The sequence below is a fragment of the Rosa chinensis genome, chromosome 2 (assembly GCF_002994745.2).
Source record: "Rosa chinensis cultivar Old Blush chromosome 2, RchiOBHm-V2, whole genome shotgun sequence".
NCBI lineage: Eukaryota > Viridiplantae > Streptophyta > Magnoliopsida > Rosales > Rosaceae > Rosa > Rosa chinensis.
The window spans coordinates 74,629,102-74,646,871 of record NC_037089.1 but is presented as its reverse complement, the minus strand read 5'-3'; the positions used below and the strand labels follow the sequence as shown (position 1 = coordinate 74,646,871).

Below are 17,770 nucleotides of genomic sequence, written 5' to 3'. Positions count from 1 at the left end.
GAAAGATTCTTATCTTGTATGTTTTGAAAACGAAATATGAACACAAACACATCGGGTTTACTCTTCTTTTTTCTTTTTTTTTAACAATTATTTTTCAAAATTTAAAATTCTCCATGGGAATCGGATTTTGTGGAGAAAGTAAAGGGAGAATGTCATGCTTGTGGTGGGAAACTGGGAATATTGTTTACAGAAGGAAGTCTCTGCCGAAAGCTCAAATAAAACACTCGCACGTGCCACCCCACCTCCTTTGACTTTACCCACTCTCCCCATTTTGCCCATACTCTTAACCCCATATTTACACTCCTTGCCACTGTCTAAAGTCTCCACCTTTACCAAGTAGTCAAGTACTAACCCAACAGAGCCATTAACTCTCTAATAAATTTCCAGCTGAAATGAACAATAACATCAACAACTCACTGCAAACCACTAATTGATTTACCAAAAATAACCTTGCCTTTTAACCAAGGGTTAAATACTGGAGCTTTTTTTTTTTTTACTGTGGTCATGGCTTCAATCAGTCACTGGAGGGTGATGATGTTATAAGGTACTGAAGCAGAGTCTAAATCAGTCGTGGAGATTTATCCTCGGGCCCCAAAAAAACCTCGCCAAAAGATTTGACGTACAACGAAAGGTGGGGATAAAAGCGTCTTTTCGTTGATATTCCATCAGAAAGATGTGGGGGGATGGGATGGGCGATTTGTTGTATGGGGGGCAAATGTGTAATCTTGAAGACTGCTTAAAGGAGCAGGCTTTGTTCTCTGCTGCTTTGCATGTTGTTGTTTCTTCTGTAGTGTGCAGTGTGCTCTCTCTCTCTCTCACTTTATATCTGGACTCTTTTTTCTCACTTTGGTGTGTCTTGGTTCTTCTTCTCCATTCTTCTTTGGGGTTTCCGGGGTTTTGTTTTGTTGAAGCACTTTGCCTTTTTTCAGAGCTTCATCAATGGCTGACATTACACACCCTCCAATGGACCAGCTCCAGGACCTTGAGTACTGTATAGACTCCAACCCACCTTGGGGTATGTGCTATCTCTTCTCTCTCTTTTTTTGTTGTTGTTTTCATCGCCTGTACAAATATATCTTTGTGAAATGGGCCTGTGGCTCTTCAACTAGGCTCTTTACTCTCTGTTTCAGAAGTTTTAATCTGGGTTTGGGGTTTTGAGGGCAATGATCACTGTGGAAGAGAAATGGGATTGTGGTGGCTTGGTAGCTTTAATGATTTCTGAGATTATAGTCACACTGGTGTTTCTTCCGCTAGTATAGATTGAAGCAATGTGGCATTACAAGGTTGACACTGTGAGATGAAGAATCGTTATTTTAAGAAAAGGGTGAGTTTTTGAGGTGTATTGTTGAGTGTCTTAGTTGTTCTGTGAGTAACAGGAATTACATTTATCATATGGAGACTGGTGGGGTATGAGGTTTTGTTGTTTAGGACTTAGGAGAGATTAATTTATGAACTTTGTTTTGTTCCTGAGAGGTTATAAGAAAGAAACAAAAATATTATTATGTAATTGGTTGGTGTAAGTTAATGTGGCATCATACTTGCCCCACAGAAATGAAAGTTCGTACTGTAGCTTTAAGTGCTACTGTTAAAGATGGTATAATGAGTTTGTCTTCTCATTTCTTTTTTGGGTCACACTTTCTGGGCTACAAAACAGAGGTTTGGTAGGGATCAAGGTTATAGTGTTGAAGACTTTAGCAATGTGTGATTGTAATTCCCATTTTAGCCGTTAGGGGAAAGCTTCTACATTTTTTGTTGAATTGCAGCTGATCAATACTTTTTTTTTCTCCCTCGTGTACCATTTGAATTGTGAATGTGACACAGACAATTTAGTAATCATCGTTTGGTCATGGCATGATTAAGACGACTATTGAGTTGTTCTGCAAGAAAGATTATTAGGGGGATTAATAAGTTTGCTCCTTGATTGCTTTTATCTCTCGTTTCTGGTTTGATTCAAGCTTTTGTCTTGCAGCTGAAACCATAGTTCTGGCATTTCAAAACTACATTGTCATGCTTGGCAAAAGTGTAATGATCCCTTCGTTACTTGTCCCTGCAATGGGTGGAAGTGATGTAAGCTGTTTTTCTTGCAAATTGATAACTTCATACTTCTCGTCATCTTTGGTCCATATGATAAGTTCTTCTACTTCTGTTAATTATTTGATTAAAGAAATAAATTTCGTGTTCACAACCAGGGTGACAAAGCACGAGTAATACAGACTCTCCTTTTTGTTGCTGGAATTAAGACACTTCTCCAAGCACTTTTTGGAACCAGGCTACCTGCTGTAGTTGGAGGCTCCTTTGCTTATGTCGTTCCAATAGCCTACATTATAAACGACTCCAAATTGCATCGGATTACTGATGATCATGAAGTAAGCAACTTTCCTTGTACTGTTCCCTTGCTACATGGGAAGTGGGTCTGGAAATCTTGTGGAATTTAATATATGCAAAATATATTCCATGGAATTTTAGTCTACTGATTCAATAGGGGCCGGCTTCAGATTGGATGGTGTCTTTGTAGCGATGTCTTCTTAGGATAGAGACCCATGGTTTCAATTGGGCCAGTTTTCCTAAAAGGTTGATAGTTGAGAGCGGTTCATGATGCAAAATGGTCAGAAATAGTAAAGGTAGTTAAATGCACGATGTCAAAAAGCTTAACATAAGTTAAGAAATCTTTGCATAAACAAAACTTACTTAAAATGTATGCACATAAGAGTAATTTTAAGACTAAATAGGAGGCCAAATGAGTGCATGCGGTTCATCAATTTTGTGACCTTGATAATACATTCATGTCAGTGTAAACCTCAATCCCATTAGAGATATATGCATTTCTTTTCTATTCAGCAATTGTACTTAAAGCACCTTTCTTATTTGGTAGGGTATTGAAAGAGATCTTCCCATGTCATTGGTTTGCAGAGATTTATACAAACAATGCGTGCTATCCAAGGAGCTCTAATTGTAGCTTCAAGCATACAAATCATTCTGGGTTACAGCCAAGTTTGGGGTCTCTTCTCACGGTATTTTGATTTTAGAAACCAATAATGGAAATTTTATGCTTTTATTTTATGTTGATTGATGAAGCATCAGATGGGTTATTCTGCAGGTTTTTCAGTCCACTTGGCATGGCACCTATAGTTGGATTAGTGGGCTTAGGATTCTTTGAACGAGGATTTCCAGAGGTAAATCTTTCTAGAGGAAGCAACTTTTCATTTCCATTGGGTTGAACCTGAAGGACTTCCCTGCCATGTGGCCTTAAAGAACAGCATTTTTATCTTCTAGAAAATCACAGAGCTTTCATCCATTTATTCCATAATGGTGTAAAGTTCTGGCAATTAACTAGAAGAGGACCACTTTGAGGGTTTCAGTATTTATATTGCTTCATCATTGCATAAGATATGCTCTTTGTGAATTGTCAATATTGAATATTTCATGTTTCTATGTAGAATCTTTGTTCCATTCCATCAATGAACTTTTGATTTATATATTAAATCTGTGACTAATGTTTTTATTTCAACCATGAAACATTAGAACCTGGTGAAAACTAAACCATATGGACTGTAAATAAGGATACTTCATTGCAATCATTCTTTTTACCATATCAATGATAGCTAGCTGATATTCCACTTTTGCAACCTATCTATTCATTCTCTTTAGAAACTATTCCAGTGAGTAAAAAGTTTCCATCTTTTCAGTTGGGAAAGTGTGTGGAAATTGGACTTCCAATGCTGTTGTTGGTCATCGGGTTTTCTCAAGTAAGTAACTTAAAATTACTATTTATTTGGCACCTCCATTAATAATTTTTTTTTCCGGATGAAATGATTCATTATGTCATTTTCAGTATCTGAAGCATGTGAGACCACTTAGAGATGTCCCTATCTTTGAACGGTTTCCAGTATTGATTTGTGTCACAATCATTTGGATCTATTCCCTAATCTTAACTGCCGGTGGGGCTTACCGAGACAAACCCAATAAAACCCAAGTCAGCTGTCGTACGGATAGAGCAAATCTCATATCGACTGCCCCATGGTATGCCCAAGAAGAATGTGCCTTCTCATAATGCGTCTTCTGGTTCTTAATTTCTTTTAATACTTATTCATATTTTTGAGATTTTTTTTATGCCATATCAGGTTCAAGTTTCCATATCCGCTGCAGTGGGGTCCACCTACATTTTCTGCTGGTCACTCATTTGCAATGATGTCTGCAGTTCTTGTTTCAATGGTTGAGGTATGTATCAAGTTTTGGAAGTACTATAATATTGTGTCGTTTATTGATGAGGTGATATATATCATAACTTAACTATAACAGCCTTAGTCTATGATCGATGTTAGTTTCCTCCTTTAATATGTCTCTAGGACTGTATGTCTTATCCAAAGCACTTCTTGGGTCCTGACAATTACTTGTATATCGCAGTCAACTGGCGCATACAAGGCTGCATCGAGATTGGCAATTGCCACTCCTCCTCCTGCTTATGTTTTGAGCCGGGGTATTGGCTGGCAGGTGAACTCATTTGAAACCTCATGACAGTTTTCTATGGAGTAGTTTTTGTAACTGCGGCATGTGTCGTGCTAGATCTTGAGTGTAATTGTAAATTTTACAACGAACACCGCAAAGAACTAATTTGTTCTATCAAATGCTCCAACCTTTCTTCCCCATATCTCAATGGAGGTATAAAAAGATTGCCCAAATGTTATGAGCATTAGAAAGTATTTTGCCAAAAGATATTTGCTTGCTTAATGTTGAAATTACTTCTCGTACATTTTTGAAACTGTCCTCCATCACTGCAATGAAAAAGGACAGCACAATTATATTTTTTATAGATAATTTATAGTAAAGGATAAACCAATCTTCAGGTACTAATAAGTGTTGGGGTTGTTTCTCAATGGATCATTAGTCCAGAATATAGTTAGCACGAAAGGGTAATTTGTTATATAGAATATAGTTCCATGAACTCACATTAGAACAGATTTTTTCTGGTAACAAAGAGCTGATAGTGTATTGTAAGTAGTTCCAGAATGTAGTTAATGCAAAAAGGTAACTCAATCTTTTTTCTGGTAATAAAAAGCTGATTAGTTTTCACAATGTTGGCAGGGAATCGGTGTTCTGCTTGATGGACTATATGGAACAGGCACTGGTTCAACTGTTTCTGTGTAAGACACCACATTAGATTCCTACAAAGCTTTCTCTGTGGTCTTTTTTTCCATTTAACATTAGTTTGATTGAGATAGTTGTCATGTATTTCAGGGAAAACGTTGGACTCCTTGGACTGACACGGGTTGGAAGTCGGAGAGTTGTTCAAATTTCTGCTGGATTTATGATATTCTTCTCAACCTTAGGTAAGAATTTTACCTTAATGAGACAATAAATTCATGGAGATAGGTAGGAAGGTTGCTCCTAACTGCTTGACTGATCTCCTTGTGAAACATATAATTGCTATGTTGCGAAGAAAATTCCAGTGAACTTTCTACTTCAGAAACTAAATTGATCTGTAAAGAAAATCGGGTCTTCAAAATTCTGCTACAGTTGCATATTTTAGTTCATGGTTTCGCGTATAAGATTCAAAAGATATTGTTCATGGTTTATTCCTCCAATATTTTTTCAGGTAAATTTGGAGCTGTATTTGCATCTATACCTGCCCCTATATATGCTGCACTATACTGCATTCTCTTCGGCCTCGTGGGTATGCATTTTGTGAGCTTAATTAAGGTTATCCATTAATTTCTTCTTCACTCTCATCACAAATATTCCTTGTCCATTTGCAGCTTCAGTGGGATTATCATTTCTTCAATTCACAAATATGAATTCCATGAGAAACCTCATAATTACTGGGCTTTCGCTGTTCCTTGGGATATCAGTCCCCCACTTCTTCAATGAATATTGGAATCCTGTTCATCATGGTCTTGTCCATACCAATGCCGGATGGGTGAGTCATATTGCCAGCAAACATTTCTGGATAATGTGTAGTATTCTGTTGGTTATAATACTATGTTACCGTGTTTGTTTGCAGTTCAATGCATTTTTGAATACGATATTCTCATCTCCTGCTACTGTGGGGTTGATAGTGGCTGTGTTTCTTGATAACACAATAGAGGTAGAAAAAGCAAAGAAAGACAGGGGGATGCCATGGTGGGTTAAGTTCAGAACATTTCGAGGAGACAGCAGAAACGAAGAGTTCTACACTTTGCCGTTTAATCTCAACAGGTTCTTCCCACCTACGTAGCACTCGGGCAGCACATTTTAAGAAAACTACATCTGATTATTCCTCCTGCATCACCCTAATTCTAACATGAGTAAACAGCTTCATTAGAGTAGCAGACTAGTAGTGTATTCAAGATTCAAGAATACTCTTAGCAAGTGAGAAATTTTCTTCAGCTTCACTATTTTTTTGTGGGCCTTGTAACACAGTTACACAGGTCTAGATTAGGATTGTAGAGCATTTCGTGATCCATGCTTTTTGTAGACGACGCAAATAATAAAGAAGGAATGCAATCTTTCTCCTCTCACACTCACCAAAGCTTGAAATTACTTCGATCTTATGAAATGGAGATTTGAACTCGGATCTCAGATCTCATCCATTATTGTGAAAAGAAATGGAGACAAATATTGAGATTTAGTATGGTATATAATGATTCAGATTTTACCGTCCTCTTTAATAAAGAATGACACTTTTGATGACGTAATATCTTTTGGTAAAAGCCTCATCAAAATAACATAAAATATGACACATTTGCGAAGATTTTGCCAGTAAAAGCATAGTGTGGAAGAATAAAATATAAGAAATGACGATGAATTTCATCGTTAAAAGGCTCTTATGAAAAAATAGGGTTTACAAAAAAGTCTCGATCGGTGAAAGCCTCATAAAATTAAAAATTTAAAAAAACAAACTTTTGTTGATGAACCTTCCCATTGACAAAAGTCTTAGAAAAATAAAATAAAATAAAATTGAAAACAAAAAAAACCATTTTTTACCGATATTTTCATGAATAAAAGCCTCTCATAAAACAAAATCAAAGAAATTCTGGAACTTCAGTAGGAATATTTATAATAAATTTAAATTCAATTTAAAGTTGGAAAAAGACCTTAAGCTAGTGTAACAGAATTGGAAGGATGTTTGAGGCAGCAAAAAGAATCCAATGTAATAATTTATTTGATGTTTCTGATTGAGTCTGGCAATATTTGATGTACTAAAACATGAGATTAGGCTATATAATTCTAAATTGCCCAATTAAATTTCCGATCTCCAGGCACAGCAGATAGGAAATATTTCCAAGTGATACCGAGCAGTGTTACTACAATGCAGTTCTTTTTTCTTTTTCTTTTTTGAAGAGGAAAAGAGAGTTACAACACAAACAAAGCCTCCAACAACAATGCAGTTTAAAACAGCAGAGAGAATAAAAGGGAGAGGATACTCTCCTAAGCTCATTTCTGTCCTAACCTTCCTAACCTTTTCACTAGATAACGACACGTGCTTTTAATGAATCTGATGGTCTACAATAATTCTAGTTAGTTTTTTTTTTCGTTCTTTCTGTCCCATTCTTCTCTCTCTCTCTCTCTCTCTCGTCTTCTTCTTCTTCTTCTTCTTCTTCTTCACTCAGCAATACAAACATCAACTAATCAAAACAAGCATTATTTAGGGTTTCAATGGGTATGAAGGAAGAAACCCGCAGTTGTCGTTTCAATGGGGATGAAGGAACAAACATCAACTAATCAATACAAACAGTAAAAAGGAAGATGCAAGAGTTTCTTCTCATCATTTGAACTTTGAAGATTTTTGAGCTAGATCCAGATGGATGAATTTGCTCTTCGTCATTGAATTAAAGAAGAAATGAACAATGATTTACTCTTCAATTAAAGTTTCAGCCGAATGGGTCGATTGGGATTGTCCCCTAGTGTTTAATTTTGCCATCTGGGAGAGAGAGAGCATGGCAGAGGGGAGAGAGAGAGAGAGACAACAATGGAGGAAACTATAAGAAATAACAGAGAAGTCTTGAAGCTTGAATGGGTATTATTGTAAAAATCCCAACTCAAAAGAGACGTAGACCCTTAGATGTGATATTAGCCCTGTGTCTTACTCTGAGAGAAAGCTTAGGTAGCTCAGCTAAGCTCAGGAGAGGATCCTCTCCCAGAATATTCTGGAATATGTATACATATGATGGAGGAGCTACAAAACCACATGTAACAGCAGCAGAAAAGGCCGACTCCATATTTTTGCTTTCACCAAGAGCCCTATTATTTGGGAAAACAATTTAGGTTGGGAGTCGGCCCAATAACCGGTGTGGTTCGAGTTTATCGCAATGGTGGCGGCCCAATCACTATGCGTATGTCTTGGTTTCTGTCTCTGAAACTGGGCAACAGGGATTTCCATAAGCTTTCTGTATCTTCATCACATGTCACCTCCTCTAACTGCTTCAAATCCAATACTGATCGAGGCAGAGTCGTCAATCTCCTGCAACCTCTCGTGTCGATCTTTCTTAAACTCCTCATTTGACCAATGCATTCAGGTAACTCGCGGAATTCTTCGCAATTAAAGATGCCAAGAAAGTTCAACTTCTTGAGGTTTTTGATCGAGTTTGGAAGCTCTGAAAGATCAGGACATGACCTCAGCCTCAATACTTGTAAATTGACCAAATTTCCAATCTCGTCAGGCAAAGCCCATACTTGAAATACTCGAACTTCTGTGAGGGTGACCTTCTTTAGGGAAATCAGATCACATAGCCCTCGAAGTACTGTCCTAGTATCACTTGGCAAGTGAAATAATAATGAACCGTGTTTGATGTGTATCTCTTCTAGATTTGGAAAAGCATGGGCAAGTTTGGCCGAACCGATTCCGGTACTACATCTGATCAAAGACAACTTGCGTAGACTCTTCACTTGTATGGAGTTCTTGACTATGGATGAAATTGAGATGCCCCTTAATCTGATTCTCTTTAGATTGGATAACCGACTTAGTACTTGAAAATTATGCAAGACAACTGGAACCCGGGCCTCCTCACCTGTGATTACTAGTACCTTCAATTTGTCCATTTTCTCCACAAATTCGGGTATATACAACATGTCCCGCACATTCAAGTACCGCATATTCAAGATCAGTACCTCTGTTTCTGGCAGATGCATGTTGAGGCATTTCAAAGTTGAAGACTCTACATACAAAATGCTATATGATGCAAGTGTGGGGAGAACTAAACTGAATTGAATCTAGTAAAGACACACACACACACAAATATTGTCCAAGTTAAAGAGAGATGGAAAAACGGGACCTACCAGCTGATAGAGATAGAAGACGAGCTTTCATAACTTGATACTTTTGTTCCCTCCACCACTTGGGAAGATTGCTTCCACATGTGTCTATGATCAATCTTTCTCTATGCTCTACCGGATCTAGTTTCGAGTGATAAATAGCGAGCTCCCTAAGCACATCATGTTGGGTGACATAGTGGTAACCATAATATCCTTCCCCATCCAAGCTCGATGCCCTGGTTAATTATGATAAATTATTCCTCATATAAAATTATAGCTAGTTAATTATACACTTGTTGTAGTAAATAGGTAAATGTCTATATCATGGAGTATACACTTAGGAAAGTGGAGAATGTGTGGTTTGTATGGAATGCACATTGAGAGGTAGAGAAATTGTGTAGCAAATATACTAATGTATGTAGGGCAATTTACACTACTTTTGTAACCCTATATAACCCCCCTCAATATGAGAGGAAGACTCACCAATTCACTCTTCAGTTTCTCTGAAACACGTTATCAGCACGAAATTGCTCTAGAAATTAGAATCGAAATCGATAAGAGTAGAGAAAGTTCATGATCCGAACAAGGTCATTTTACCAACCTTACAAGAAACCCCCAAATCCTATCACATATCAAAGCCCTTGATCCCAGAAGCTCAGAACCGGTCTCAGAACCTCCAAAACCGGCCAAAAACAGCCTGAACCGGCCTCTGGAATTCCTGAACCGCTGCCGAGCAGCTGCCGAGACCCCTGCACACCACCTGCCGAGACCTGCCGAGCAGCTGCCGAGAGCCCTGTAGACCCCCTGCCGAGACCTGCCGAGCAGCTGCCGAGAGCCCTGCACACCACCTGCCGAGACCTGCCGAGCAGCTGCCGAGAGCCCTGCAGACCCCCTGCCGAGCACCTGCCAACAGCTGCCGAGCCCCCTGCCGACAGCTGCCGAGCCCCCCTGCCGAGCACCTGCCGACAGCCTGCCGAGCACCTGCCGAGCCATTTTCCGGCCACTTTTCTGGCAACTTTTCCGGCAACTTTTCCGGCCATTTCCGGCCACTTTTCCGGCGACTTTCCGGACACTTTTCCGGCGATTTTCAAGACACTTTTCCGGCGACTTTCCGGACACTTTTTTCCGGTCAATTCTTAAGGTAAACTTTTCTAAAAGTTCCCGTTTTTGAAGTTTTTATTACTTTTCTCTTCTTTTCACGGGGACTTCCAACATCCCTTATTCTACCCCCCTTTCTTCTTCATAGGGGAGACCAAAAAGGCCGAACTGTGGGGGTTCGTGCTCACTCCAAGCTTGGAGCTTGTAGAGTCCTCCAAACTTAGAATTTGTTGAGAAGAAAACAATCGACCACATACATCATTGTTTCGATTTAATCCAAAACCCCTCTTGGAATCAAGATTTTCTTGGAAGCGACTACGCTCAGAAAATCCCTAATTTCTTGAAAGCGATTACGCTCAGAAAGTTTATAGTTTTTCGTGGTAGCCTTTTTCGCTCCGAAACTAACCCTATTTTCTTGTTGTTCTTCAGGATGAGTAACCTGAACAAGTTGAGCTTCAACCCACTAGGGACAACAGGCGCAGGATACCACAGGTGGATCCGCGATATGCGCCAGCATCTTAAGGCTGATGGGATCCTGAGTACGATCCAAGAGCCAAGTCAGGACGTGCTTACTCCTCAACAAGCTCTTGCTTTTGAAGCAAATAGAGCAAAGAGAGAGGCTAATGAAGCAAAAGCCATCATTCTCATGACAAGGCACATGAATGACGCGCTCCAAAATGAGTACCTCAATGAGGAAGACCCAAGAAAGCTATGGGTAGAACTCGAGCAGCGTTTTGGCAACGTCCGTGATTCCCTGCTTCCCGACTTAGAAGAGAGATGGCAAAGCCTCCGCTTCTGTGATTTCAAGACAGTTCTTGACTACAATTCGGAAGCACTTCGTATCAAGTCTATGATGGAATTCTGTGGACATCAAATCACTGATACGATGTTGATCGAGAAAACTCTCTCTACCTTCCCTGTCTCTGCATTAATGATAGCTAAAAACTATCGAATTGATATCAATGCTAGACGCATCACAAGATTTCATGAGCTAATTGGTGTCATGAACGTAGCTGAAAAGCACGACAACATACTTGTGAAGAACTATAACTCTAGACCCGTGGGAACCAAGTCAATTCCGGAATCTAATTATAGTCGCACCTCCAAGGGAGGACGCAAGGAGCGAAACCCTAAAAGAAGGGATAATTATGGGCGTTCAGGTCCATATTCTCGCCCTAAAGAGGAAGGAAACCGCCAAGATAGGCGTGCACGGAACCGTGGAGGTAAACGTGTGAAGAGAGAGCGAGGCCAAGCCTCCGGTTATGGTGGTAACACCACCAATGGAAACAACCGTTTTCAAAGTGCTCCTAAAGCACCTCGATCAAGGGAACCTGACCATAATGATGCTTGTCTCCGATGTGGACTACCTGGACATTGGGCAAGGGCATGTAAAGCATCCCAGAATGTTGCAAACGCATACAAAATGTATCGTGAAGCAAGGGAGGCAAATTACATGGAACAAGAAGATCAAGATGGCAATCTCGATCTAAGGGTGGAAGACGACAAAAATCAAAACCCAGAAACTGGCGATTTTGATTAAGTCTCTCATTTTCCAAGAGATGTAGGCAATCGCCACATTATCCTATAGTAGATGCCAATGGGATTAATCTTTCTTAGCAGGCGTACTCAATGCAATTGTGATGTCTAGGAAGGTTTTGAGATAATTGGTACTTAAGCGAGCCTTTGCTCCACCAACATCTCTCTACTCACCTGGTCACCTTTGCATTGGAATTACCGAAATAAGTTAGACGACTACCATTGCTTTGCATTAACTAAGTTTATTGGATTACGCTTTCTTTGATGAAATAAATGATGATGTAATTCCGTTTGGCTTATTAATAAAAGTTGAGTTCTTTCCTTTATGACTCCTTTTTAATTACGAGCTTTTCTCTTAAGGAATGGATGAACTACAATGTCTCGCAGATAGTGCGACTACGCACACCATTCTACGACATAGGCAATTATTCTTGGAGATGTTGCCTACATATTCCACTATGACTACGATGGCTGGGCCATCAGGTTTAGTTCAAGGACATGGAATGGCCCAATTCCTATTGCCAAATGGCACCTTGATTAAAGTCACTGAAGCTCTCTATGCTCCTAAGGCAAATCGAACCTTATTGAGTTTTAAAGATTTAAGAGCCAACGGATTCCATGCGGAAACGCATACTGAGAACGGAAAAGAGTTCCTTTGCATTACCTCTAATGATTGCGGACGAAAGCGCATCTTAGAGAAACTTATGTGTCAATCTAGTGGACTTTATGTCACTACAATTCGACCAATTGAATCCAATAATGTCATAAGAGAAGATCTCTTGGATTCTGACACATATTGGCTTTGGCATGACCGACTAGGGCACCCTGGTCGTGATATGATGCTCCGTATACTAAAGACTTCACACGGACATCCATTCTTCAGAGTGAGAAGAAGCAAGAATCGAGAATTGATTCCTGGACTTAACAAGACCGCAACAATTGCAGCATCTGGTGCTGCAGCCGTCTTGGGGCGCCATAAGGCTGCCCAAGTCCCATATGATGACACCAACCATGAGCATAACGCCATGATTGTTCCTCCAAATGGCTACAATGCCATAGAAGGAGATGTAGTCACACATTTTGCTTCTAATAGCGCTACAGACGCTCAGGCCCAACCAAAATCCTCATTGGTTGCTTCTAAGGCCCCTCGCTCATTTTGCAAAGCCTGTTCCTTCGGGAAATTAGGACCGAGACCATCCTACGCAAAGGATCCTAAAATACTCATTCCGTTCTTACAGAGAATCCAAGGGGATATCTGTGGACCAATTCAACCATCATGCGGACCCTTCAAATACTTTATGGTATTGGTTGATGCGTCGACACGCTGGTCACATGTCGCGCTGTTGTCCACTAGAAATGCTGCTTATGCTAAACTCCTCGCCCAGATTATCCGTCTACGGGCTCACTACCCTGACCATCCAATTAAGTCAATTCGACTTGATAATGCGGGGGAGTTTACATCGAAAACATTCGATGACTATTGCATGTCACTGGGGATTGATGTAGAACATCCAGTTCCCCATGTTCATACCCAAAATGGTCTCGCAGAAGCTGCTATCAAACGACTACAAATGATAGCACGGACATTGGTAATGCACACTAATCTTCCTGTTTCTGCTTGGGGATATGCAATATTACATGCAGCGACGCTAATTCGTCTACGACCCACTGCAACCCAATCTTACTCTGCGTTACAGCTAGTGACTGGGTACGAGCCTGATATCTCGCACTTACGCATTTTTGGGTGTACTATTTATGTGCCTATTACGCCGCCACAGCGTACTAAGATGGGTCCACAACGACGAATGAGCATTTATGTTGGATATGAATCTCCAACTATCGTCCGCTATCTTGAACCCTTGACAGGCGATCTCTTTACCGCTAGATTTGCGGATTGTCACTTCGATGAGACAGTCTTCCCATCATTATGGGGAGATAAGAACACAAATGTTCAACAGGAACGACAGGAATTGTCGTGGTCTGTCCCCACTATGTCTCATCTCGATCCCCATACCGCACAGTCCGAACTTGAAGTGCGAAGAATAATCGAGCTCCAGAACGTAGCAGACACTCTGCCTGATGCGTTTTCTGATGTTGCTAAAGTGACGAGATCACACATACCTGCAAACGTGCCTGCAAGGATTGATGTCCCGAATAATGGACATAACGCCACTCCTATAACGCCAGGAGATGGCACCATTGCTCAACATGGCAATAATGTGGCATCTATGGCTGCAGGTCCCGCAAGGAAGCGCGGTAGACCGATTGGTTCGAAGGATACTCGCCCTAGAAAAAGAGCGAATGAGGCACAAATAAATCCTTTGATCATCGATACTCAAAATCCGTCCCATGAGAATGTTCCGGATTATGGTTATGTCCAAGAGACATCATTGGGGGACGCCTCAGTGTCAGAACCTATCCATGAGAACATAGAGATCTCTGTAAATTACACTAGTGTACATGGGACGTGGGAAAGAAACTCCATCATCATTGATGATGTATTCGCGTATTCAGTGGCGCGTGAGATTATTGAGACCGATGACATCGAACCACGCTCCGTTGATGAATGTCAACGTAGAGCTGATTGGCAAAAATGGAAAGATGCGATCCAGGCAGAACTTGATTCTCTAACGAAAAGAAAGGTATTTGGCAAAATTGTACCAATACCACCCAACACCAAACCAGTTGGTCACAAATGGGTATTCGTTAGAAAGCGTAATGAGAAAAACGAGATTGTAAGATACAAAGCTCGTCTCGTGGCGCAAGGCTTCTCACAACGCCCTGGAATCGACTACGAGGAGACCTACTCTCCCGTAATGGACGTTATTACGTTCCGCTACCTTGTCAGTTTGGTAGTTTCCGAAAAACTGAACATGCAGCTTATGGATGTGGTTACTGCATATCTATATGGGGATCTAGATACGGAGATATACATGAATATTCCAGATGGAATTCAACTACCCAAATCAAGTGGCTCTAATCCACGGAGCGTGTTTGCAATTAGATTGAAACGCTCACTATATGGATTAAAACAATCCGGACGGATGTGGTATAACCGTCTAAGTGACTACTTGATTGGTAAGGGATATGTCAATAACGAACTATGCCCATGTGTGTTCATAAAAAGGACAAGTTCCGGATTTTCAATAGTAGCGGTTTATGTCGATGACATGAACATAATTGGCACCCTTAAAGAGTTAAGGGAAACCGCTGAACACTTGAAATCCGAGTTTGAGATGAAAGATCTTGGGAAAACACGGTTTTGCCTCGGTTTAGAACTTGAGCACCGTAGAGATGGTATCCTGATTCATCAATCAGCTTATACCCAAAAGATGCTTAGGCGTTTCAACACTGACAAAATTAAGCCTTCAAGCACCCCAATGGTCGTCCGTAGTCTTGATCCAAAGAAGGATCCATTTCGTCCAAAAGATGACGATGAAGAAGTGCTAGAGGCAGAAGTGCCCTACCTAAGTGCAATAGGTGCATTATTGTACTTAGCACAATGCACGAGACCAGACATCTCATTCGCTGTGAACTTGCTAGCTAGATATAGCTCTGCGCCAACACGACGCCATTGGACTGGTGTTAAAGATATCTTTCGATACCTAAGTAGTACGATCGATATGGGCTTGTTCTATCCCTACAGAAAGAAGATGGATTCGGACCCATCAAGTGTCAGGAACGCCACACATAGTGGATTGCGTTCCCTCTCCCCATCCCAAAACGATATAAGTGTTTTGGAAGGTTTTGCTGATGCTGGGTACCTCTCTGACCCACACAAAGGTCGCTCCCAAACTGGTTATGTTTTCACCATGGGAAAAACCGCGATATCCTGGAGGTCTACAAAGCAGACCCTAGTCGCTACCTCTTCAAATCATGCAGAGATTATTGCTCTTCACGAAGCAGTTCGTGAATGTATATGGCTTCGATCCATAGTTACGCATGTTCGAAGCAATTGTGGTTTGAAGTCTACCACAGATGAGCCAACGAGCATTTATGAAGATAATGCTGCTTGCATTGAACAAATGAAGCAAGGTTACATCAAAGGCGACAACACCAAGCACATATCGCCCAAATTCTTCTACAATCAGCAACAACAGAAGCTCCTCAAGATCAAAGTGAACCAGGTTCGATCTGAGGACAATATGGCAGACTTGTTCACTAAGTCATTGCCCAAATCCACGTTCGAGAAACATGTGGCAAGGATTGGCTTGCGGAAATTATCTGAACTCCCATGATCGTTGTCATCAGGGGGAGGCACAGACATCAGGGGGAGATGTCTACATGTTCGTCTCAAAAGCGTGAAGGGTGTGTTGTGCTCTTTTTCCCTTTCGACCGAGGTTATTTTTTTTATCCCACTGGGTTTTTGTTACTCGGCAAGGTTTTTAATGAGGCAACAAGAGAAGCACCATGTTATCCAGAAACAAACTCCACACTCAACGCGCGTTGTGCTCTTTTTCTCCTTCGACCAAGGTTGTTTTTCCCACAGGGTTTTATTACTTGGCAAGGTTTTTAACGAGGCAAACTTAGAAGCGCACCTCCAAGACAATACTACTGACATGAAATATCCAAGGGGGAGTGTTGTAGTAAATAGGTAAATGTCTATATCATGGAGTATACACTTAGGAAAGTGGAGAATGTGTGGTTTGTATGGAATGCACATTGAGAGGTAGAGAAATTGTGTAGCAAATATACTAATGTATGTAGGGCAATTTACACTACTTTTGTAACCCTATATAACCCCCCTCAATATGAGAGGAAGACTCACCAATTCACTCTTCAGTTTCTCTGAAACAACACTAAAGATATCGTACAACAGAAACATACATAAATACCTTCTGTCTATAAGATTAGCAAGACTCCGATTGTTGAGTTCATAGAGGTTTGCAATACACGAAGTGTCTTCATCAATATCATATAACTCGGACCATATATCAATGAGGGCATCAACGGGGATTTCTCTGTCTTCAGGAAATGAACCAAGGTCCAAGAAACATTCTCTGATGATAGCCCTTTCCTTATCCAAAGCATCCAAGCTGCTTTGGAGGGAAAGAAGTAAATCAGTCTCAGAATCAAAAAGAGATGAACCTTTAGCCCATTGACTTAGTCTGTTTTGCCACATCTCTAGAGGTTGTGCACGAAGCGATCTGCCCACCACTGTAATGGCAAGTGGAAATCCCTTACAACGCTCAACTATCTGAAAAAATTTGGACATTCCAAAAGGATCATAGACAATTATTATTTGAGTATTGAAGTTTCTCAAACGAATCTCAATATATGGTTTGATTGAATAATTTTCTTTACAACAGTCAATGATCCAAATAGTTTTAATTAATAAGACAAGTATGCTAAAATGCAACTTAAAAATCACCTCACCTTTCTTGAAATATATAGTGGAATATGAGAGCTCTTAGATCCCAAAGATGCTGAATGATGAAAAAGTTTCATTGCATCGTCATAACCCAACATTGCTAAATGATATGGAGGACTGAACGCGGGAAATTCAGATCTTGATGTCACAAGAATCTTAATATTTGCCATTCTGCATTCAAATTTGTCAAGAAGAGATTCTGATCCAGACCAAACATCATCTAGGACCAACAGTAAAGGTTTATTTTCTGCATTCGTCCAAAATTTTTGCAGCCACTGAACAGCATTCACTTCGTTTCGGAGAGAAGGAACTTGGGAACCCTTGTGTCGGTGTAGTTGTTCTACAATAGAATTTAAGCTATACTTCTTCGAAACAGTGACAAAGAAGACATTTTTGCTGAAGATAAAAGACAATAATGTGTTGGATCCTCATGTTGCAAAATTTAAATAATGGAATTCATTTTCATTTCCTCTAGCTTTGGAACTGCATCTGAAATTTTTATGAAACCACTGATTCGGTAGAGACGTCCATATGCAT

General features: G+C 40.3%; 2 protein-coding genes across 3 annotated transcripts; one reads left to right on the top strand and one right to left on the bottom strand.

Annotated features, from left to right (window-relative positions):
- Positions 1–776: 776 nt before the first annotated feature.
- Positions 777–6,500, top strand: LOC112185701 (nucleobase-ascorbate transporter 1). 2 transcript variants are annotated; one of them, XM_024323982.2, is made up of 15 exons: positions 777–1,015; positions 1,131–1,324; positions 1,970–2,067; positions 2,190–2,366; positions 2,911–3,011; positions 3,098–3,173; positions 3,687–3,746; positions 3,833–4,020; positions 4,122–4,218; positions 4,405–4,491; positions 5,083–5,141; positions 5,236–5,327; positions 5,594–5,671; positions 5,754–5,914; positions 5,999–6,500. In XM_024323982.2, exons 3-15 carry the CDS (start codon positions 2,008–2,010, stop codon positions 6,209–6,211), a joined length of 1,449 nt encoding a protein of 482 aa, XP_024179750.1. In that variant the 5' UTR covers positions 777–1,015; positions 1,131–1,324; positions 1,970–2,007; the 3' UTR covers positions 6,212–6,500. The 2 variants fall into 2 exon arrangements, with proteins under 2 accessions (XP_024179750.1, XP_024179748.1); XM_024323980.1 differs by lacking the exon at positions 1,131–1,324 and having other exon boundaries at positions 940–1,015; positions 5,999–6,211.
- Positions 6,501–8,277: 1,777 nt separating this feature from the next.
- On the bottom strand, positions 8,278–17,141 carry LOC112189575 (probable disease resistance protein At4g33300). The gene is made up of 3 exons (XM_040513584.1): positions 16,698–17,141; positions 9,244–9,464; positions 8,278–9,131 (listed from the first exon to the last, which is right to left on the bottom strand). The coding sequence occupies exons 1-3, from the start codon at positions 17,075–17,077 to the stop codon at positions 8,278–8,280; spliced, it is 1,455 nt and encodes a 484-aa protein (XP_040369518.1). The 5' UTR covers positions 17,078–17,141.
- Between the last annotated feature and the right edge of the window lie 629 nt (positions 17,142–17,770).